At 57.0% G+C, this 22426-nt stretch overlaps 1 protein-coding gene across 1 annotated transcript in view; it reads right to left on the bottom strand.

The window, feature by feature from the left end:
• The window catches only part of SLC45A4 (solute carrier family 45 member 4), a 31183-nt gene extending 14294 nt beyond the window's left edge, over positions 1-16889 (bottom strand). Inside the window, exon 1 of the mRNA XM_055091264.1 lies at positions 16226-16889. Coding sequence (XP_054947239.1) covers positions 16226-16469 — 244 coding nt within the window. The 5' untranslated portion in view covers positions 16470-16889. The remainder of the gene's footprint in view (positions 1-16225) is intronic.
• Between the last annotated feature and the right edge of the window lie 5537 nt (positions 16890-22426).

Below are 22426 nucleotides of genomic sequence, written 5' to 3' on the forward strand. Positions count from 1 at the left end.
TAGACTTGGCCGAAGGCCCCAGGAGGGCAGAGGGCGTTGGCACAAGTGCCGGCTCCTGGCACAGAGCCCGGGCGAGCATGGACGCCAGAGCCACGTGCTTATGAGTGAAGACGCTGCCGGGCCCTTCCACTCACACCCCCCACTCCTCCCTGCTCGGCACGGGACCCCCCACACCCAGGGAAGGCCTCCGTGGAGGGGGCACCGGGCAGAGGCTGCAGGGCCAGGAGGAGCTGGTCAGGCCGAGGAGGCAGGAGCGCCCAGGAGGGGCCGACTGGTCCGACGGTGGCTTCTGTCCTCCTGTGCCTTGTGCCCGGTTCTCCTAAGGTCACCCTGCGCTGCACAGGGAGCGCGAGCCCACCAGGAGCTGAGTGCTTGGGGTGTGGGGACGGCAGGGGTCACCCCGCGCCGGGCAAGAAAGACAAACACTTCCCATCACGTCCCCAGAGCAGCCCCGGAGAAGCGAGCGAGCCCTGAGAACACAGCCCCGACCCCGTCCGTCCCTGGCGTGGCTGCCGCTGGGACGCCCCGGACACGGCATTTCCCAGCAAGGCTCTAAACACACGCAGCACCGGTGTGTGTAGTAAATAATTTTTGTTTTCTTCCCGGCAAAAATGAACAACAATGGTGGGACCAGAAAGGCTCCCCGTTCACAGGAAACGCCGAGGGTGTCACCGCTCGCCGAGGGCTGTGTGAGGTCACGGGCGACAGCGGCCACGCTCAGTCACGCGCACGGCCTCCCATTCAGCACAGCCAGCGGCTTTTTTGATAAACTGGTCCTTCTGGGGGGAGGGGGCCAGGGGACTGGGAAAGCTGCCTATAAATCTTTAACAAAAGATCTGAAATGGGAATAGGAACTACATTCTTTCTCTCAATAGACAAAGCCTTCCCCATCAAGATATGCTTGTATTCTCAGACAAAACCTTCATGATAACATTAAAGCCATGAGAACTCGCTCTCTGTGGGAACGCTTGGCAGCCTGCAGTAACCCCGGATGAACGAAACCGACCCAGTGGGGAACGTGGCACTAAGCAGCCCCCTTGAGGGCCACAGCCGTGAAAAAGAACGGGTCCGGCCGGGGCCCCGGGGCCCGGACACAGCCGTGGTCCCGAGGACAGGGCCCCCCCCGAGCACAGAGGGTCTGCACCGGGCAGGGGGCAACCCCTCGTCCAGCTGGAGGGAGGGCCACAGAGCTGAAGGAGCCTTCCAGAATCCCAGGAAGGCAGGAAGAAGGATTAAGAAAAAGCAGCTCAGATGCCTGTTCTTGGGCCCCCCCACCCCACCTTGGAACAGCAGCCCCTGGTGTTCCGAGTGCGCCGGGCCGGGCCCTGTGGGTGTCCGCGGGGGCTCCTGTGCGGCCCAGGCCCCTTCCCAGAGTCCAGGCGCTCGCCCCGGGCTGGACCTGGGAGCCCAGAACTGGACACAGATGTCCCCCATCACAGCGTTCAAGAGCAGGGATGGGCGCCTGAAGGTGCCGGCCCCAGAACCTGGGCCACGCGGGGCCAGCCCCAGTGCCGCGGGGAGAGCCACGTGACGCAGAGTTCGTTCGGTTTATGCATGAGGTGCTCCCTGCGGGTGGACTTGGAGCTATTTCGGATGAAGAGGCAGTAGTCTGGAAATAGCACGATTTGCACTTACCAAAGGCACCATTAGTCAAATTACGGAAGGTTCCGAACGGCCTTTCTTCTGGTAAAATAAACATGCCCCAGCCCCTCACGTTGGCCCTGAGGCTGGGCTGCGTTTCCAGGGAGTAAACCGCCAGCCCCACTCGGGGGCTGCCCAGCGCCTCGGTGGGAGCACTGGTCCTGTGCTGAAACGAAGAGGAGCCTCCAGGGTCCAGCAGGATGCCCTCGGCCAGATGCACGCAGGCACTGAGGCTCTGGAAAACCCGGGGGCGCCCTTCCTGCTCTGCTGGGGCCTGGCTGTGGGGGTCTTTCATCCCCCAGCTCCCAGGGGCACAGCCCACTGCAGCAGACTGGAGCAACGGCCCCTCCGCGCCACCCACCCATCCCACACTCTTCAAAACAGATGCTGCACTAAGCAAGCGTGCCCAGGGCACGGGTGGGGGGACCGAGCCCGCCCCGAGCCCCGCGACGGCCGCTCGGCACCCCGGCCCAGGCTGGCCCCTGTGCAAGGCCCGGACGCAGTCCAGGTCCAGTCCAGTCCAAGGTCTCTCCCAGCTCCGAGAGTCTGCGACCTGAATTAGGGCCGCGGGGAAAGAACCCAGCCACCACCCCAGCCGCTGCGATTCCCAGCTCTGGTTTTAATAACAAGTGGGCAGCAACGCCCCCAAAGCTCCGGCGGAGCAAGGTCATGGAGCACGTGCTAGGGCCGGGGGGACCCCTCCTGCGGACGCCGGCCAGCTTCCCTGGCGTGAGTCAGTGCTCCCTCCGGCCGACCTCACGATACCCAAGCGAGGTCAGTGAACCGGGGTTTCAGAGAGCCTGTGCACGACGTCTCCACACGCAGACACGACACACAGAAGTCACCTCCAAGGGCCGGGGACAGTGAAGTGTAGACGGATACGTAGTTAGGCACGCGAGTGTGTTACCTTCCTTGTCAACGCACGTCACCTGTAAGCACGCAATTAACGTTTAAATAATGGATGTGCTCAGCCAAGGACGGACCCAGAGGATTCCTGGAAATTTAGGAGGTGGCTCCAGCACGCCCCTGGGCTGCAAGCAGGGCCCGGGGCCTTCAGGGTCTGGTCATTATATGCTGCCTCCTGAAAACGCTATTACATGAAAACTAACAAGTGTTTGGAAACTTAAAAAATTAAATTCTCACTAAACGTTGCTGTTACCTTTATCAATAAAGATCTCGAGTACTTTTTAAAAACCTCTAACCCCATCTCCCTTTACCACATCTCCGCCAAGCGCGGCAGGCGCAGCTCCTGAGGGGCAGGGGCGCTGAGAGCCGAGTTCAAACCCCAGCTCCACCACTGACCTAACCCTGTGGGCGCCTCCTTCCTCACCTGCAAAAATCCGTAAGATAATGTCATCTGGAGATTTGTATAGGGATTAGGTCGCTGGAACAGCTGCTGCTGGCGTCGTCACCACGGGGTCCGCACACCTCACTTCTAAGAGCAGGAAGCGGGAACCAACACCGTCGGCCCCGCTCTCCTCTCCTAGTTCGCTGCAGACTCGGGCCTGGCCTGCCCTCAAGAAGAGGAGAGGCTCGAATTCTGATTCTACACTTTCTGGCCATGGACCCCTGCGCGAGCCACCTCCCTTCCTGAGCCCCAGCTCCCTCGGCACAGACGGCCTTGTCCAGGACCCGGGGGAGGACTGACCGGTGACAGGCCACATCCCTGGGCCAGCGTGGGAGCCTTATTCACTAGCCCGTTTCGACGCTGCCCTTCTGTTAGCACTTCCAGAATCCCTCCACCCTGCCCACCAGAAAAGGGTTCCAGGGGTGGTCAGGGAGTGTGCCAGCTCCACCCTTCCCCCGGTCCTAGACAGCTTGCCTCCAGAACCTTCTCCTCTGCACGGCCACGGCCAGGGCCTTGCCATGCTGCAGCGCAGCAGGGCCCCGGAGCTGGTGACACGGGAAAGCCAGCGGTCGCGGTCTGGTTCCCCGTCCAGGCTCAGCTCTGAGCCTTCCTCCCGGCAGCCGGGCTCTCGGGGCTTCCGTGCCCTGGCCTGCGGTGCTGTCCTGCGTGGCGCCCTCGGAACCCGCTGTGAAAGTGAGTGTCCTCCCCTTAAAGCTGGCCTGCCCTCCCCGAGGACAGGGGCTGCGGTGCCCCGGCACGTGTGGCCCCACCGCCAGGGAAGGAGGAACGCTCGGGCCCAGAGACGCAGATGGCCTGCAAGGGCCGGGCCGGGCCGGGCCCACCCTGCCCCGGGCCACACCGCTGACACCACCCCAGGCGAAACCGACAGCGCGAGACGCCCACCCTGCTCTCCAGCTAGGCGCGATGACTGAAACTCATGAGAGGCACGGCGGGCCCCGTTTATGAGTCATGAGTGTCAGATTACGGGGGGCCCGGCTGGTGCCTGGAAAAGCGCTGCAAACCCAGGTGGTGGCTGCGTCTACACAGGCTGCGTTTCCAGCCTGGCTGTGGTTAAACCCTGCTTTGCTGTCCCAGTCTAGCCCAGAGAACGGTGAAGCAAATGAGGACGTATTCGTAGGCCGGAGACTGTGGAGAGGACCCGGGGAGCAAAGGCCTTCGGCCAGGCCTGCAGCGCAGGGCGGCAGCGAGAGGGGGCAGAGTCAGGCTCCCGGCTGAGGAAGAGGAAGAGCGAGCGGGCCTGCACGGAGCAGCTGCTGGGCCCAGAAACCTGCCATCAAAGCAGGCAGCGGCACCCCCTAATCGTGCTGTGAAATGACAGCAAAATGCAAGGGTGTGTGAGTCTAGAGGGACTGTAAGGACACATAAATAATTTGGTTGAAACTGATGAAGCCTCACACCCTCTCGCTAGGCTCGGGGCCCCCGCCCCTCCTGAGCGGAGCCTGTGGCCGATCCTTGGCCGTGCTGACCTTCTGCGGGCCCAGGGGCAGGGCTCTTCCAGCCGCGGTCCACAGCCCAGCGCGCAGGTGTCCGGCCCTGACCGCCTCAAACTGAGACTCACGCTTTCAGTTTCTGCCCATTTTGCATTGCGTGCTACGTACACCTCCACTGCGATTTGCAGTTAGAAGTACTTTAACAATCACTCCCAACTCAACATGATGGGTGGCAGTCCTTCAAGTTTCTTTCCGTGATGTTTCCATCAGTTTACAAGCTGTAAGATACACCCCACATCCTCTCTCCACTTAAACGGGGGACAAACAACCTATACTCACCCCAAGACAAACGCCATCCATACACGATTTACATAATTTATTGATATATGTGTATGCGTTTTGTGTAAGATCTAAATAGCTGGTTTTTTAATGACAAAATGACCATCATCTGGGAAATATTTTGCTGGTGGACACGTTCTATACGGATTGCTTTTAAGAGCAAAGAGGAGGACCTCCCTGGTGGCGCAGTGGTTAAGAATCCGCCTGCCAACGCAGGGGACACAGGTTCGAGCCCTGGTCCGGGAAGATCCCACATGCCGCGGAGCCACTGAGCCCGTACATCACAACTACTGAGCCTGCGCTCTAGAGCCCGCGAGCCACAGCTACTGAAGCCCGCACGCCTAGAGCCCGTGCTCCGCAACGAAGAGTAGCCCCCGCTCGCCGCAACTAGAGAGAGCCCGCGCACAGCAACAAAGACCCAGTGCAGCCAAAAATAAATAAAATTTTTTTAAAAAAGACTTCTAAAAACCATCCTTGCTTTACCACTGCTCGTGTGTGCAATATTGGCAAAGGGCAGAATTGCTCAGGTTTCTCTGTAAATCACCTCCTTGGAGTGGCATAGAAGGCCTCCTAGGATCTGGCCCACCAGGGGCCGGAGCTCCCTCAAACGACTCTGCACCAAGCTCGTGCCACGCAGACTTAGTCACAGCTTCCCTAACACGCCACACTTCCCTCTACACCTCTGCCTGCCATGCCGCAGCCTGGAATGTGCCAGCTCACCTTCTCTCACTGACCCCTACTTACTCTTTGCAACCGGGAGGCCCAGGGCCACGTCCTCCACGCAGCTTCCCCGTCCCCCGCCCCCTCTCTGTGCCCGGGGGTTGCCTCCTGTCCTGTTCCTGTTGTCCGCATGCCCCCCTTTGACAGAGCAGGCAGTGACCTGTATTCTGACTGCCCTTCCTACTCTTCCTCCCCCAGACCGTGAATCACAACCTTGACCCCAGGCCCCGGGAGCACCGGGCACAGCCTCGGCGCCAGCATGCTTGATGACCTCCCTCCAGGTCTTCCCTGACCTGGGACCCCTCGATCGCTGGCATGAGGGCGCCGGCATCCCCACACGGACCCCCACGTGCACGCGGCTCCACCTGAAGCAGAAGCCTCAGGCTGCTCCCGCCCGCCCCCCGGCACCTGGCACCACGCCTGGCACCTGGCAGGTAGGTGCTCAATAGGCATTTGATGGAAGAACAACAGGCACAGCGCTCCTTGGGAAAAACGACTGCAGCTGACATTTCATTGTTTCTAAAATACAATGATCTGAAACACAAGGAAATCCAGACTTCCCAATGCAAACAAAACAGCCCTACACAACGGTTTTCCAATTATCTCAGTCAAAATTCAGGAGACTTTGACAAACTCCTGCCTATTTATGGGTCCCCCCGGCATGCTGCCTGTGCTTTGGGGGGCACTGCGAGGGTCCCCCGGCCTGGGTGGGTGGTCACGTCAGGGCTCCCAGGCACGGACACACACGTGTGTCTGCAACTCTCGTCCACTGGACAGAGCGGGCAGCCTGCCACCTCCCAGCCTGGGCCATGTGTCACCCTTCAGGCTTCCTTAGTCTCTCGTCAGCAGGAAATCCAGTTTTCAGTCAGATATTCTGTAAGGCCCATCCAGGATTTTTTCACATTTAAAAAATGGGGGTAAAATATACATCATGTCAAAGTTACCACTCTCACCACTTGCAGGCTCTGGGTTCAGTGACGTCAGGGCCATCCCCACCGTCCCCCCAGGACTGAAACCCTGTCCCCACTCACTCACTCCCCGTGCTCCTCCCCCAGGGCCCACATTCTGCCCCAGGGCCTCATGGAAGTGGAACCACACAGTCCCTGTGCTTTTGCGTCTGTGTCGTTTCACTTCGACTGAAAGCCTTTCGAGGCCCATCCTCCAGCCCGGTGGGCGCACTGCCCCCTGGCTCGATGGCACTCCGGGGGCAGGGGGACAACGTGGACACAGAGCCCAGCGCTCTCTACACAGGGAAGGCCCGGCTGCTGGACAGCCGTCCCCCAGGTCCCAACGGGAGTAGCCTGAGCGCCCTCCCCCCAACAGCAGGGGACCCTGCAGAGCGGCGCAGACCTGTCCCTGCCCTCGGGCCTGCAGACGGGCCGCCCGATATAAGCCTCAGGCTGAGGCTAGTGCCACGCAGGGCGGGCAGGTCCAGGGGAAACCCATCCCCAGAGGGCCTTCCGATAACATTCTCCAGGACTGTACGGCATCAGTTCCCAGCGATGCGAAAAGAACTGCTGGATAAGAAGCACGACAAAGAAACAAACCCTCCGCCACCTGAAGGAGGATGGCCAAGCCTGGGCTGGTTTTCGCTGAAAATGAAAAATGGAAGCATCAATGCAGCATTCAAACCCAAACACTCTGAGCTGTTCTCAGCCCAGGGACCGAATCCACACCAGGGAGCGTTCCCACACACTGAACAGCGGTGGCACGGAGCACGGGCCCAGAACCAGATGCCTCAGGACCCCCTGCCCGCTGTGCCAGCAAGGGTCCTCACACGTCCCAGGCATGGGCCGGCGGCCTGAAAGCCTCTGGCCCCGGCGACCGCAGGGCCTGTGGGCATCGCCTCGGCTCGGGCAACGAAAGCAAACAGTTACAAGCTGGGCGCTGTGTCCTTCCCCTGGGCTCCGGTCCCCAGAGCCACCACTCGCGCCTCGACCACTTGCCCATTTCCCGGACCTTCTGGTACGAGGCCTCCAGACTCCTTGAGCTGTTCCTCTTTCAGGCGACATGGTGGCCCGATTCTCTGAAAATAGCCCGTAAGTGACGCAGCTTCGTGAAATCAAGGAGTGCCAGGTGTGTATATATATAGCTGATTCACTTGGTTATAAAGCAGAAACTAACACACCATTGTAAAGCAATTATACTCCAACGTATACTCCAAGATGTTTAAAAAAAAAAAAAAAAAAAAAAAAAAGGAGTGCCAGGTGACCCTCATGAACCAGCAAGGTACGCCTTAGGAATTCTTGCGGCACAAAGGAAACTGTTTGAGGGCAGCGAGGTGCTAGATCTGCTTTTACAAAACAGAAAGACCGACCAAGAGCGCCACCTGCAGAAGGCCCCTGGGGCGTCATTAGACACAAAGGCGATTCCTAGGAAGGCAGTGGGCACATCTGAGCTGCAGAAGTGCTGCAGAGTGTAAAGCACACCTGTTGGAAGGTCCACGCTAGATGCGTCATGCAAAAGGTAACTCGCGACAGGTCACCTGTTAACACACCATTGTAAAGCAATTATACTCCAACGTATACTCCAAGATGTTTAAAAAGATGTTTAAAAAAAAAAAAAAGGAGTGCCAGGTGACCCTCATGAACCAGCAAGGTACGCCTTAGGAATTCTTGCGGCACAAAGGAAACTGTTTGAGGGCAGCGAGGTGCTAGATCTGCTTTTACAAAACAGAAAGACCGACCAAGAGCGCCACCTGCAGAAGGCCCCTGGGGCGTCATTAGACACAAAGGCGATTCCTAGGAAGGCAGTGGGCACATCTGAGCTGCAGAAGTGCTGCAGAGTGTAAAGCACACCTGTTGGAAGGTCCACGCTAGATGCGTCATGCAAAAGGTAACTCGCGACAGGTCACCTGTGGGCAACATCGCGCTCACGCGAGGAGGCCACAGGGGACGTGCGTTTTCACTTGGGATGCAGCGTGAACCTCATCGCTCGATTCTCACCAAAGGCTTGTGTTCCCGGGCGCTGCCCTGTGGATTCTGAACACTAGCCTGAGTCAACAGAACAAGAAGGCGCTGGGCGGGCCGGGCTGTAACCTCTAACTCAGGGTGGGGTGAGGGGGCCGGGGCCTGGATTACAGAAGGGTGTTGATGTGGCGGGTGATTCCGCGGGGCCCCCGGGTCCCGTTCCCACTCTGCTGCAGCAGCACTGGCCTCGCTGTCAGTTTCCCTCAGCAATCCGGGGAGTGCAGGAAAATGACTAGCACCTAAGGCACTTAAACTGCGAATGTTTTCTTTAAGGCAGGCTCTTAAAGGGTAGGTTTTTCCCACAGGAAGAAAAGGTGAGGTTCAAGTTGGGACAAATCATATCCTAGGAATCCTGATTCACATTAAGCTAGGACAGAAAGTGGAAAAGTGTTTTAAGAAGAAAAACAGACATATACGAAATGAACAAAGTTTCACTCCTCCTGAATGAGGCAGACAAGACTAAGCCTAACCTTCCGCATAAATAACCCTACAAACCACTTGGTCATTCCCAGGCCATCGCGGCACCCCCGACTATCATCGATGTCTCACTGTCAACTGAGAGACCACAGGACATTCCTCTGTGACTCTCCGTTTCCCTCCAGGACACTTCCTGAACCAAGAAGGAAACAGCGGGAGGGGGTCTGCTGCCCAAGGGAAAAGGCTGTCTGGGAACAGACTGGGTCAGGCCAGGAGGGCGCCTGCCCCTCAGGGAGGTCTGCTCAGGGCTCTGGGCAGGCTTTTCCCAGACTCTCAGAGGGGACCCCACGTTCCCACTTGATCCCAACTCTGAGGACAGATTCATCAGCTGCACCTGAGGGCACACACACATTAACATGTACACATGCACACATTATACCCATGCACACACGCGCACACATGCACACATTATACACATGCACACACACGCACACACGTGGCGTGCAGATGACGGGCACCTACCTCCAGTGCCAGGCATGCAGCAGGAGTTGGTCTGCAGAAGCTCCTGGGCAGCCCCTCCCTTGCCCTCAGACCACCGGCCCTGCGGGAAGCAGGCACGGACGCTGCCATGCCTGCTGGGGCCCCTGGGCCCCCAGCCCCCAGCATGTCACACCTTCACCCTCTTCTTCGCCTCAAGTTTGTGGGTCTTACCAGAACCCCCTCGACACTAACAAAACAGCAGTTTTTATAGGTGCCCCTCTGATCTCTTTTTATCTGATGCTTTGAGCCTGAAGCCTAAGAACATAACATATTTTTACAGGCCCCTCCAAAAGCTGCAATGTTGGACGAATGGTGGGACTCCAGTGTGTAACAGACGTGGCCTGTCAGGAAGCGGGAGAGATGACGCTGATGCTGAAGGCACCTGTGGCCAGCCCCGAGGTCAGCGGGAAGCCTCCTGCGAGGGCGGAGCCAAGGCGCCCCCCCCAGCCCCCGACCCCGGAGGACACAGCTTCGGCCTGGAGAGAAAGCCGCAGGCGTTCTGCTCTGACCTGGACCTGGGTTCTCTACCTGCCCTGGATGCTCTGCTGCTGCTGGGGGCTTGTCGCGCGTGTCACACGTGCGGGAACCTCCTGATGAAGGCGCACGAAACCGGCTGCCTGCAGGGGCAGCACCAGGTGCTGCAGGGCAGGAGGGGCGGCCGTCTCACTACCGTGACCGCTGAACTTGGTGAAAATGCTGTATATTCGAGAAAGCAGAACTGAAGTTTTTAAAGGCACCCTCCCCTGCGAGGGAGGATTTAGAACCACGGTGGCTGCACTGGGCCTGCTCTGTGTTCTCCCCGAGCTCACGGCGCGGCAGTCATGGGACTGCTGGCCTGCAGCGTCTCCCACGAGAGGTGGGAGTTCCTCCCATGCGGTCTTCTGTCCCCTCCGCGGCCGACCAGAGGTCTCGGCCAACAGGACCAGGGAGGGAGGGCTGTCCTGGCATCACACCCACCTCCTCCTCTGCTGTCGCGTGGGCCTTCCGTCCTCCACGGCCCGGCAACGCGGCATCGCCTTCTAGCACTGAGGGACGGCACTGCTGCCGGTCCAGAGGCTCCGGCACAAGAGGTGCTCACTTGGAACCAGGGGCCCTCAATTCAGGTCCCAAACTGGCCGGACAAAAGCCTTCCTGTGGACGAGGCCAAGAGTGCTGCCGCGTCCTTGGTGGCGGGGCACACACTTCACGCCAGGGGCCAGCAAACACAAACGGTTTACGGTGTTCCGATTTAAACTGCACTTACGGGCCTCCCCGGTGGTGCAGTGGTTAGAATCCGCCTGCCGACGCAGGGGACACGGGTTCGAGCCCTGGTCCGGGAAGCTCCCACATGCCGCGGAGCAACTAAGCCCGTGAGCCACAACCACTGAGCCTGCGCTCTAGAGCCCGCGAGCCGCAACTGCTGAGCCCACGTGCCACAACTCCCGAAGCCCGCACGCCTAGAGCCCGTGCTCCGCAACAAGAGAAGCCACCACACTGCACCGAGTCAGGACCCGGTGGTGCAGTGGTTAGAATCCGCCTGCCGACGCAGGGGACACGGGTTCGAGCCCTGGTCCGGGAAGCTCCCACATGCCGCGGAGCAACTAAGCCCGTGAGCCACAACCACTGAGCCTGCGCTCTAGAGCCCGCGAGCCGCAACTGCTGAGCCCACGTGCCACAACTCCCGAAGCCCGCACGCCTAGAGCCCGTGCTCCGCAACAAGAGAAGCCACCACACTGCACCGAGTCAGGAACCGGGAATAGATATTGGTTTGGCAAGAGAACCATCTCATGAGAATTAAGTTACCTGGTTTGTCACCTGCGGAGCTCCCTGGGTGGTGGGTGCCCCAGGTAACGAGCTGCTCGGCCCAGTTTAGGTTTTCTGACCTGTCATCAGTGGGGTTGCTCCTGCCCTGGCCCCCGGGACCACTGGAAGGAGGAATGATCCGGCCTCCTCCGAGGGCGCGCGCAGAGCCCAGGCACGTGGCTGAGGCTGGCTCCCCGGTACCCACCCCACCACCGCGGCCTGAGCTCACTGACGGACCACGAAGTTGGCCCTGACCTAAACACGGGTCCCAGCTGCGCCACCCTCAGCGCCAGACGATGGGGGCCTGGGAAGAGATGGTGGGGTTCCAAAGCGGCCGCCGTGAGACGGGCTCCTGAAGCACCCACACCCGCCCGGCAAGGCCGCCGACCTTCGGAAGAAGCCGTTTCGATTCCTGCGACACCCTCAATCGTGGAAAGAATTATTCCAGCCAAATAGAAAATACAGACTCTAACAAAGCCACTACCCTTCAGTATGCCACAAAATTACCATGTGAGTCCCAGACGACTTGAGATGGGCGGCCGCGGGCTGGGACGCCCGCCACGGGGGAGAACCGCGCAGGGGGGATGTGGCAGGACCTTCCCGGAGGCAGGGGAAGGGAACCTGCTGGCGGGTGAGGCGCCCCGCGATGGGGCCCGGCACCCAAAGCTACCAGGATCTCCGTGGTCTCAGAACGAAGACCGCGTGGGGCTCCGTTCCCTCCCGATTAGGGCGTCCCGGAGGAGGACTCAGAAGTCAGCGTCTCCCCCGTGAAGTGGAGCCAGCAGGGAGGGGACGAGCCCCCCACCCCGGTGCCCGCTGGGACCACAGAAGCACACGGGAACCGGTCACGATTCCCGGGGCGCGCACGCTCCGCGTGCCGTCCGAGCACCACCTGGCGGCCACCACCGCCCGCCCCGTCCGTCCTGCCGCCGGGCGGCTGTGGGGTGGAGGGCACCCCCTCTCCCGGCCCGCGAGCCCCCCGGTCCTCAACGCAGCGGACCTGAAATGCAGGTGGAGGGAGGGGCCGGGCCGAGGGCTGGGGGTTTAAGCTGAAGGCACCGACTTCCCTCAGCTCTGCTCACCACGCGGCCCCCCTGCCACGGCAAGCAGAGAAACAGGCTCTAGTCACGGACGGCCGTGAGACCATAAACCAGAAAGCTGTGTAACCAACAGTGAAACCTACAGCTTCCACTGCCGGGCTGCTGGAGCTGAAACACGGGCCAGACGCTTCAAGGTTTAAACACACCCGACCTCCCGCCGTGGGCTCCCCGAGGCAGGCGGGCCAGCCCAGCCTCTGCTTCCTCGCGCGGGATGGCGACTGATGCCGTCTCCACAGTATTTACGTGTGTCCTCACCCGAGTGGTTGGGCGTCTCTAACGGAGACCGGCCACATCCGCTTGAGGGGCAAAGCACACGCAACTGGAACGAGAGGCAATGCATAGGGCTCCGTGTGGGCTGGGCACTGACTGGTTCCCTAGTTCCCCACAGGCCTTCTGTGTCCTACACGCCAGCAGGTCCAGAGGCCTCGTGTGCCCGGGTCGGGGCAGGCCGTCCGGGACCGAGGAAACCAGGAGTCCGGGCTTTGACGAGGCCACGCGGACACGTCTGGCATCTAAGGCGCGTCCCTCGTTCTCTCCTTCCACACACACACACGGTGAGCCTCCCCTGGGCACGGGCCACTAGGTGAGCCCGTCTGAACCTGCCCTGAAAGGGGGGCAGGGCGGGGCGGGGACCTGCAGGAACAGTGACGGGAAGACGGCGCTGCGGGCGCTGCTCGGAGCCTCCCCGGGGGCGGAGGACACGCACACGCTGACCACCAGAGCCTGGCCCGGGGACGGGCCGCGCGCGCTCACGTCTAAACCGCCACTCGGCGCAGGAGCGGGGAGAGCAAGACAGGATCATCCCTCGGGCAGACCCAGACGCCCACGGGCGTCATATCTGGTAGAGGACTTTTTGATAGAGAACTCTCGCAACTCATTAAGGAGACCGTCAACCTGAGTGAAATATCGGCAAAAAACGTGAACACACACTTCAGCTGAGATACACGAATGCCCTCTAAGCACGTGGAAAGAGGCTCAGTGTCAATATTCACTAGGGAAACACAAATGCTGTCAAGGACGTGGAGGCTGGAGGGACGGCCTTCTCTTATAAAGTAACCCTGGCACTTACCGCCCGGCCAGCCGCCCACTCCGAGGTCTCTACTCACGAGATGAAACACAGGCCCACGCAGAGCCTTGCAGGAGATGCTCAGAGCAGCTTTATTTAAAACAGCCCCCACATGGAAACAATCCAGAAGCCCATCAGCTGGTGAATGAACAGAGAAGAGGGCGGTGGGTCCATTCAGTGGACCACTGGTCAGTGCCGCAGGATGGATGGCTCAACCACAGAAGCACTGCAGAAACCAGGCCACGGACTGTGTGATTCTGTTTATACGAATTTCAGAAAGGGCAAAACTGTGACAGAGGCAGGCGGGTGGCGACTGCGGGGCCACTAGGGAGCCTCCTGGGACAACGAAACTATTCCTGGTCTTACCTATGGTGCTGGTTCCGACTACAGACATCTGTCTATCAAGGGGATCAAACTGTCCACGCTGAGTGGGGGAATACTGTTCTGGCTTTAATAATTACTAACATACAAAATCCAATAATAAACACGAAGCTCTGACTCAATTCAGAACATTCTGATTACTATGTTGCCCCTAAGAGTATAATGAAAGTACAGCCCTGAGAAATACACCGGCCATCTGCTGTCTGTTCACAATCTAAGCCCATCTAGGAGCAACTCTCATTAAGCATCATTCCTTTAGCCTATGCAGACAGCCCGTCCACCGTCCTGCTCTGCCCGTGACCATGACCCGTGCGGTGTTCAGGGTCAATGACAAGGGTCGCCTTCACCCACTTTGGGTCGGTTTGTCACGGCCACACCTGTGATGACAATCCCATTTCCATCATCATTCTGGATGTTTATATGGAACAGACGTACCTGCGACTTTCAAAAGCTACATTTAATGTCTAGCCTACGTATCACATAGTAAAATATCTAACACGTGTTACGCTGGAATATCTAAAATAGATACAAGCCGCATGTAATACACGAAATACTCAAAACCAAACAATGAAACGTAAGTTGTGTGGAAACTGAGACTCACAACCCGTAAAGTGTGAAGGTTCCAAGGAGCTGTGCTGGTTCCAGGGTTTTGAGCCATAATAACACATAACTTATCACCAAGGAAATGTGGCAATAAGAGCTCCCAAATCTCTACCTATTGTATCAACTTATTTCTCAGTAATCAGAGGTTCTGAATCCTGTATTTGTCACCATAACCATGGTGAGATGATCTAGAAGTTAAATACTGGTGCCCGACTCTGACCACCTGAGCTTAGCCACGTCGCCTTCGTTAAGGCCTCAACCCACGAACCCACATCCCTGCACATCAAAGGGACAAAATAAATGCTTGGTAAGATTAAGCGCCACCGGATGTACCCCATCCTGAGGTCTGGCCACAAAGGTGGTCTCCAAGCCTCTCGCCACACTGCCGCCCTGGCGCCGCCCACCCTAAGAGGCCTCCCCAGCCCGCCCGGGAGGGGGTGCCGCAGCCTCTGGGGGCCGGCATCTCACCCCAGCTCTTCTCCTCCCAGCAAAGGCGGGTCACTCCCCCACCCCCAGCACGAGGACTAAGTAAGCCGCACGGGGACACACGTGGCGCCCGGTCCGCCCCCAATGGCCTGGCACGTGTGGGCACCCGAGGAAGGTGAGCAGGGTAAATGAGAGGCGATCAACACACGGATGAAAGAACAAAGAGTGGTGCGCGCTCCACCACCCCCAGCTCTCCAGAAAAGGTTCTTACCTCATCCGGGCCACGGGCAGCCTGCCTTCTCAGGCCTCATATTTTTAAAGATGAAAAATAAAACACCCGGATGCCAAAGGGAAAACATGTTGAAACACAGCAACCTAAACACTGAGAGTGACGAGCCTGCTCCTTTATTAATGCGCCTGACAAGACAGGTACGGCACCTGCTGTGCTGTGAAATGCCCAAGTGCATCTGCCCGCAGAGCGCCCCGGCGCCAGCACGGGGGCCCGTTCGTAAGTGAAGGAGCCGCACGCTTCTCTAACTGATCTGCAGCACGCTGGGCCTCAGGCTTGTGCTCTCTGAACGAGGAACATTTGACCACATTCAGAGAGACTTTCCTGTAACAGCCAAAATAAATAGATTTTTCAAATATTTTACTAGGCACATGTGGAATTCTAGAATGAAACACGCTTCTAAATAGTTTGGCCCCATCATCCAGTTGGAAAATTACAGATTTTAAAACTTTCTTAGACGACGGGGAAAATTACATACCCTGGCCACATTTTTAGGGCCTAAGGCACCCCCGGTTGGTAATCTGGAAGGGATGCCAGCGTTTTCATATACCAGGCTTAGAAATGCTAAGCTGAGTGTTACCTCTGAGAATCCGAGTATTTCTGGAAATACCCATCATTCAGCCACCTTTAGTCCACAGTAAACTCAGATTTAAGTCGATAATAACAACAATATGATGATAGTAAAACAAAACAAACAAACACACACAGCATCCTCTGGTGTTTCCTACAGCCAGGCCTTGTTCTGAGCGCGTGCGTGTCTCCTGCCCAACAGCCCGGGCTGGCCTGCGACTGACCTCACTTTACGGAGAAGGAGCGAGGGGCAGCGGGGTTCAAGGGCTTGCCCAGCTGGTGGCCGCGTCTGGAGGCACCTCGGGAGAGGTGGGCACGCGCTGGGTCAGAGCTTAGGGACGCCACACGCGCCCAAACGCCCAGCCACCGCCTGGCTGGAACCTCTGACTCCACGTGAACATCCGAGGACCTCCCCCCGCCACCCCCCGCCCGCCGGGAACACGGGGAAAACCCATCAGAGGAGGCTGAAGGGAGAGGAGGCCGGGGACAGCCGTCAGCCAGTGTGCGGCGCTCCGGGTGCCAGACACTCGCAGGCGTGTGAGGCCCGGTGCTAGGACCCCACGGAAGCCCAGGCGGCACTTACCAATCTGCAGCAGGATCGGCGTGACCAGCGCCGTCTCCATGGCGTAACAGAACTCCCTGCCAAACATCACAGCCCCGTGCATCACCCACAGGCGCACGGGGATGCGGTCTACGGACCCCTCGCTGACGGTCTCGTCGTGCGTCTCCGCCTCCGCGCTCCCCGGCTTCTGCAGGTCCGGCAGGGGCACCGGCAACTCCTGAACTTGCAGAGATTCTGAGTCGGCGTTCTGCGGAGCCATTTTCATTACCACCAAAAATATATATATATATGTGTGTGTATATATATATATATATTTACTCTATCTATATAAATAATTCTACCATATATCTTTAAGGATAAATTAAGACGTCTTCTCTTTCTGCTTCAGTGTGTTCCTCCAGCAAGTGATAATACTTATTATATTCCTCTTTGTACAAACAGGTATCTCGAAACTTCTCACACTCGGATGAGACACGCAGCAGAATAGAACGATTTTTGGTTGGATTAAACATATGGCTTGCCGGTTTACTGTGAATTAGAGTTAAAAATCCATAAATGCCATTCAGTTAATACCAGTTTCATCATCATCACTGAGGAAGTGCGGAAGCTCCTTTCCTTGCTCCAGAGAGGCGGGCAGGTGACACACAGAGGTAGGCCGCCGTCGCTCCCCATCGAGGGGCTGGTTGATCTGCAAGAGAGGAAAAGCCCTGCCCGATCAGACGGCGCCTCGGGGCCTCCCACCCCGCGATCCGGGCGCCCCGCCCGTGGGGCTCGGCCTCCTCCTCTCGGAGACCCCTGTTCCCTGGTGCTTTACCCTAGGTCCTCTGCGGAGAAGACAAAACCCAATTTTTAGAAGAACAACATTTTCCTGCATGGAATCAACCGTGGGGGGAGGACAGAGACGGGATGACAAAGGGAGAAAGGGAGACAGAAAGAGAGCTCGGCATTTATGCTCCTGGGCAGTGACAGCCCGCCGGGTGCGGGGACCCCGCGCAGGGGAGGGGCAGGCGGGAGGCTCAGAGCCCACCCTGAGGCGCTGGATTCCTGTTGTGGGCTGTCTACAGCCGCGGTCCTTGATGTGACTCTACGTTAAGGTAGATCGGTAGCTGAGGTCTTACCGAAAGAAAATTTCCAACAATTGTTTTAAATAAAAATATTTCTGGTTAATAGTCACTTAACCCAAGACGATCTTAACTCCTTCTCCCCTTCTCCCCAGAAAGGACCAGAAATCAAGGGGTGGCCTTCGCCGAGTGCCCTCCTCAGGGAGCCCTGGAAGTGATGGCGGGTCCCCGGCCTGACTGCTGGCACCACTGAGCTGCTACCCTGGGGGTCCGGAACCCCAACCTCACTACTCCACCACGCTGGGGTTTCCTCATGCTCTCTCTCCTTCAGCCCAAACTTCCCAGGGAATCACAGGTCCAAGTGATCCTACCTACTACATATTTGCTTCTTAGGCCCCCAGTTTCACGACAATTCCCAACTGCAGCCTTCACCTGAGATTTCTATCCCGTTTATGAATGTCCTCTACTGTATAATCAGTATCTGGATTAAAACCAGTGTTTCCGGGCTTCCCCGGTGGCGCAGTGGTTAAGAATCCACCTGCCGATGCAGGGGACACACACGGGTTCGAGCCCTGGTCTGGGAAGATCCCACATGCCGCGGAGCCACTAAGCCCGTGTGCCACAACTACTGAGCCTGCGCTCTAGAGCCCGCGAGGCACAACTACTGAGCCCACGTGCCACAACTACTGAAGCCCGCGCGCCTAGAGCCCGTGCTCCGCAACAAGAGAAGCCACAACAACGAGAAGCCCGCGCACCGCAATGAAGAGTAGCCCCTGCTCGCCACAACTAGAGAAAAGCCCGCGCGCAGCAACAAAGACCCAAAGCAGCCAAAAATAAATGAATGAATGAATGAATGAATGAATGAATTTATTTGAGGGGTAAAAAAGTGTTTCCAAACTGGCACCCTGCTACAATCTTTTTACAAAACATTATCATGAACCTCTCTCACATATACAATGTAAAGAGAACAGTATTAAAACACAACACCCAGCATGAACACCTGCCAACACCCTACGGTTCTCATTCCGCTCCTGCACTTCGGGTGATTCCCATCCTGAGACAAAAATCCCAGGACCTTTCCTTGAGTCAACCTGTCACTCTTACACCAAAACAGGGCCGACGATTTTAAATGCCTTTTTCCACTAGATAAGATGGGTCATTTTTATGTGAAGACACAATATCCAGATGTGGCTTTAAAACCTATATTGATTGATCACCCGAACGAGTGTAACTAGTTTTCTCAGAAATCCTAACGACTTAATTATAATCATCAAACCCTTCAGTTCTGTCCCATCACCCCTTGTACCACTGTGTATCTCTATCCTGAGACTCAGGCCCGAAATACAGCAAACTCCGCCAAGAGTCGTTTCAGCAACGGCTAAAAATTAGGCAATAAAGCTCTGTAATAGTGCACTCAAATTATTTTAAGGCCATGGGTTTCCCCCGGGGCCAACCTGCACCCTTGGGGACCCTACCCTGGGTGATGCCTGGAGATGTTTTTGGTCGTCACGACGAGGGGGAGGGGCTGCTACTGAGGCTCCCGGGTGGAGGTCAGGGATGGGCTCAGCGCCCTGCAGCAGCCAAGATGCCTCCACAGCAGAGCATGACTGTTCCCTAAGGTTACTATTAAACAGAAAAGGTTCTCCTAAAAATGCTGAAACCCTTATCACACTCTGAATCAATCAGCTAGCCCAGAAGCTGCAAACTCCACTTCACTTTGCGTTGAAGTGAACTCACTTCCCTCTGTTTTCCTAAACCAGCCTCTGCTCAACGGAGAACAGGAAGCACAGGGGAGCTCAAGGCACTGGCTCCACGAGGAGGGGTGGCGTCTAGGGTCAGGTTTATAAGCAGGAAGAGGTGCAACCTGTTCCCTCCCAGTCGATCACCTAGGCCACAGGTGGTGGCATTTCCTGGTATTTATTTGCAAAGAGAAGGTGGGTAAGAGCCGGCGAGGGGCTGCAAAGGAAGCCCAGCCGGCCGCCTGGCCTCCATCAGGTTCAGGCTCTGGGTTCCAACCCCAGGCCTACGGCAGCACTTGCTGAAGGGCCTGCGGAATCGGCTAAAGATGGCTAAGCAAGAAGTCATTGATTTTACTGGGAAAGCCAAGGAGGTAGAGACCGAACCCTTGGGGAGCAAAGGGCCCTGCGTCCTTAGGAAAGCCGCACGCCAACAGACCACCAGGTCAGTGCAAGCGTGTCCCCTCTACAGTGCAAAGCAGGTCACCACACCCGAGTCCCTCCTCATGTTTGGGGTTCCCACCGAATTTCTAAGAATGGTCCAACAGTGGCCTCTGGAAAGAACGTGAGGGAGAGAGGGAGGGAGCCCCCGGGCGGACGCCTCCACTCGCAGGACTTCTCCAGGGTAGGGTGACCGTCTCCCTCACAGCCAGGGGCGGGCACAGCTGCCTAACCTGTCAGCGGAGTCTGCTTCACACTCGGCGTCCTGCTGGCCAGTCTGGCGGCCCAGGGACTGTGCACTTCCAGACGTACCCAAGGGTCCCACTTTAACCCCGGCCACGAGCACCGTCTTCTCAAAAGGGGAGACTGCCCGGAGCTGGGGCGGGGCTGTGACCTGTTGGGGGGCTCGTCCAGCATCCAGATCCTGCCCTGACGCCGTTTGGGGGTGGCGGGGGGAGAACTCAGCCTTCAGGGCAGGAGGGCCCTCCACCCTCGCTGCGTCCCGTTTTCCCAATGGCCGTGTGGTTGTCTCGACATGATTTATTTACAAGTCCACTCCCGGCACTTGGAGACTTCTCCCTTACCATCTCACACTGACTCCGTCTGCACTGGGTCTGTATGTCTCGGTTCGTTCCCTGTTGCCTCCGTCCCACGAGCCCGTCTGCCCGCGCCCAGCAAGGCACTAGGCAAGGACAGAGCCGCCAGTAGGTCCTGAGGTCTGGGGAGCCACTTCCCTCTCGTAGCTTCTCTTCCCAGAGCTCTCCTTTTCACTCCTGCCTTTTTATTTGCAAGAGCTTGATGGGTGTGTGACCTTTAAGAGCTTGACTAGTTCTGCGGGGGGAAATGTTGGTATTTTCAGTGAGATTCCACTGATTTTATAAATTAGCCGAGGGAGAACTGCCATCCTTAGGGCAGTCTCTCCATGCATGTATCCAAGTCCACCTCAGTGCCTTTCCGGAGGGTGTCAAAATATTCCTACAGTTTTGCACATTTCTTGTTAAGTTTCTTCCTAATTATCTTATCTTTTTTGTGGCCACTGTAGATGGGATTCTCTCTTCCTTTGTATTTTCCAACTGGTTGTTTGCACACGTGAAGAGGAGGAGTGCTTGTTCATTTCCTCGGGTATAATTTACACACGGTGAAAAGGTACCATTCAATCAGTTTTGACTAATTTATGTGGAGACACAAAGAACATTTCCAATGCCCTGGAAAGTCCACGTGAGACCCTTCCCATCCAGTGAATGCTAGGGATTTTTATACTTTAATTTGATAACCTAGTTCTTTAACTGAGTGAAAATGGGGGAAAGGGAGACTATAAGCAAATTAACAGCAAATCTGACCATTACCAAGATGCATCTAGTCCCCCGCTCACCTGAATGGAGAATCGGGACTCGCCACCGCCACCCCCCAAGCCCAGTCTGAACTAAACACGGCACCTGCTGGGGCGTGGGACAGGGACCCGGGGGGCATGCGTGCGCCTTTCCTGGGCTCTGAAAGCCTTCCCTTTATAGCCTCCCACCCTTACTCTGTCTTGAGGGCCCCTCCCCATCAGTGCTCTGCTCTGCCCGAAAAGGGAAGGGGAAGGAGGGCAGCTTTGAGAAGAAGAAAAGTAAGGTGTGAGTGGGGTAAAGACGCCTGCGCTCAGGGCGTCACCACGCCCAGGGGGCCGATCGGGACACCACAAAACCAGATTCGCTGCTCATGACATGGTGCCGTGAAGCAATCTTACAGCAGACAAACTGTTCTCTTTAAGGAAGCTATTTCATACAAAGGCTGGTGTTGTTAAGTATATAATACCTAAAGCCATGAAAATGCTCTCTTCTGAAGCACCTAATGTCAAATGCCCAAGCTAAATGACAACACGCTGAAGCAGTTTAAGGAGGATTAGGCTGCTCCTTCCCGGAAGCGCTGGCAGCTGTGTATTCCTAAGGGCCTCCCCTTGGGCTGTTGAAAAGTGTGGAGAAGTTTACGTTGTGACCTATTCCGGTGTCTGCTCCTCAAAGAAACCAGACAACCTCTGAAGACAGGTTTCCCTCCGGAGCCTGCTGCAGGGCCTGCCGGTCTCTCACTGCCAACAGTCGGGTTATGATTCGCAGGTGCACTGAGACAAGTGAAACTACAACTGTTCCAATCAACAACTTCCCCTACTGTCCTCTTTCTAATTTAAGGGTAAATGATGCCAAAACACGTGACTTGCTACAGTTTGCTGTGTGGAAATGCTGGCTGTGTCACGTCATCAGGAAGTTAACTGCAGAATAATTTTTGACAGGCAACCCCAGCTTCAGTTACAGTGAAGAGGCTACATGACAATCCCAATACTTACTCCATATGAATGCGGTAACGAAGGTCAGTGACCCACACGTGCTGGAAAATGGACGGAGGGGCGTTAACGCACGTCTGTTCCCTTCACGGGCCCCCACGTGCAGGCGTGCGTGCAGCACTCCTGGCGCGGGAGACGGGCGGCGCGTGCTGCGCGGTGCCTGGTGGTTCTGTGCACGCACCGTTTAAAACAGGCATCTCTACCCTCGAAAGACCCACTACAACTGCTAGTACCTTCATAAGACATCGCCAACTATTAGCCTCAGCTGAGCCCACCTAACCTTCCTAACTTTCCGCGGCACACAACACTAATCTAGGATGACACAGAAGCCGGGGAAACTGGACAAACAGCTGCATACCACACAGAAGACCAGCTTTTGGACCAAGAGTTAAAAAGGTATAAAATCAAATCAAGCAAGGTCAAAGTACCCTTGATAAGAATGAAAAAACATTCTGGTAAATTCGTTTATAAAGTTATTTCCTCTCGGACTTTCCTGGTGGTCCGATGGTTAAGAATCTGCCTACCAAGGCAGCGGACGAAGGTTCGATCCCCGGTCGGGGGACTAAGATCCCACACGCCGCAGGGCAACTGAGCCCGTGCGCCACGACTACCGAGCCTGCGCTCTAGAGCCCGCGAGCCACAACTACGGAGCCCACGTGCTACA

Source organism: Physeter macrocephalus, chromosome 15 (genome assembly GCF_002837175.3).
Source record: "Physeter macrocephalus isolate SW-GA chromosome 15, ASM283717v5, whole genome shotgun sequence".
Classification (NCBI taxonomy): Eukaryota; Metazoa; Chordata; class Mammalia; order Artiodactyla; family Physeteridae; genus Physeter; species Physeter macrocephalus.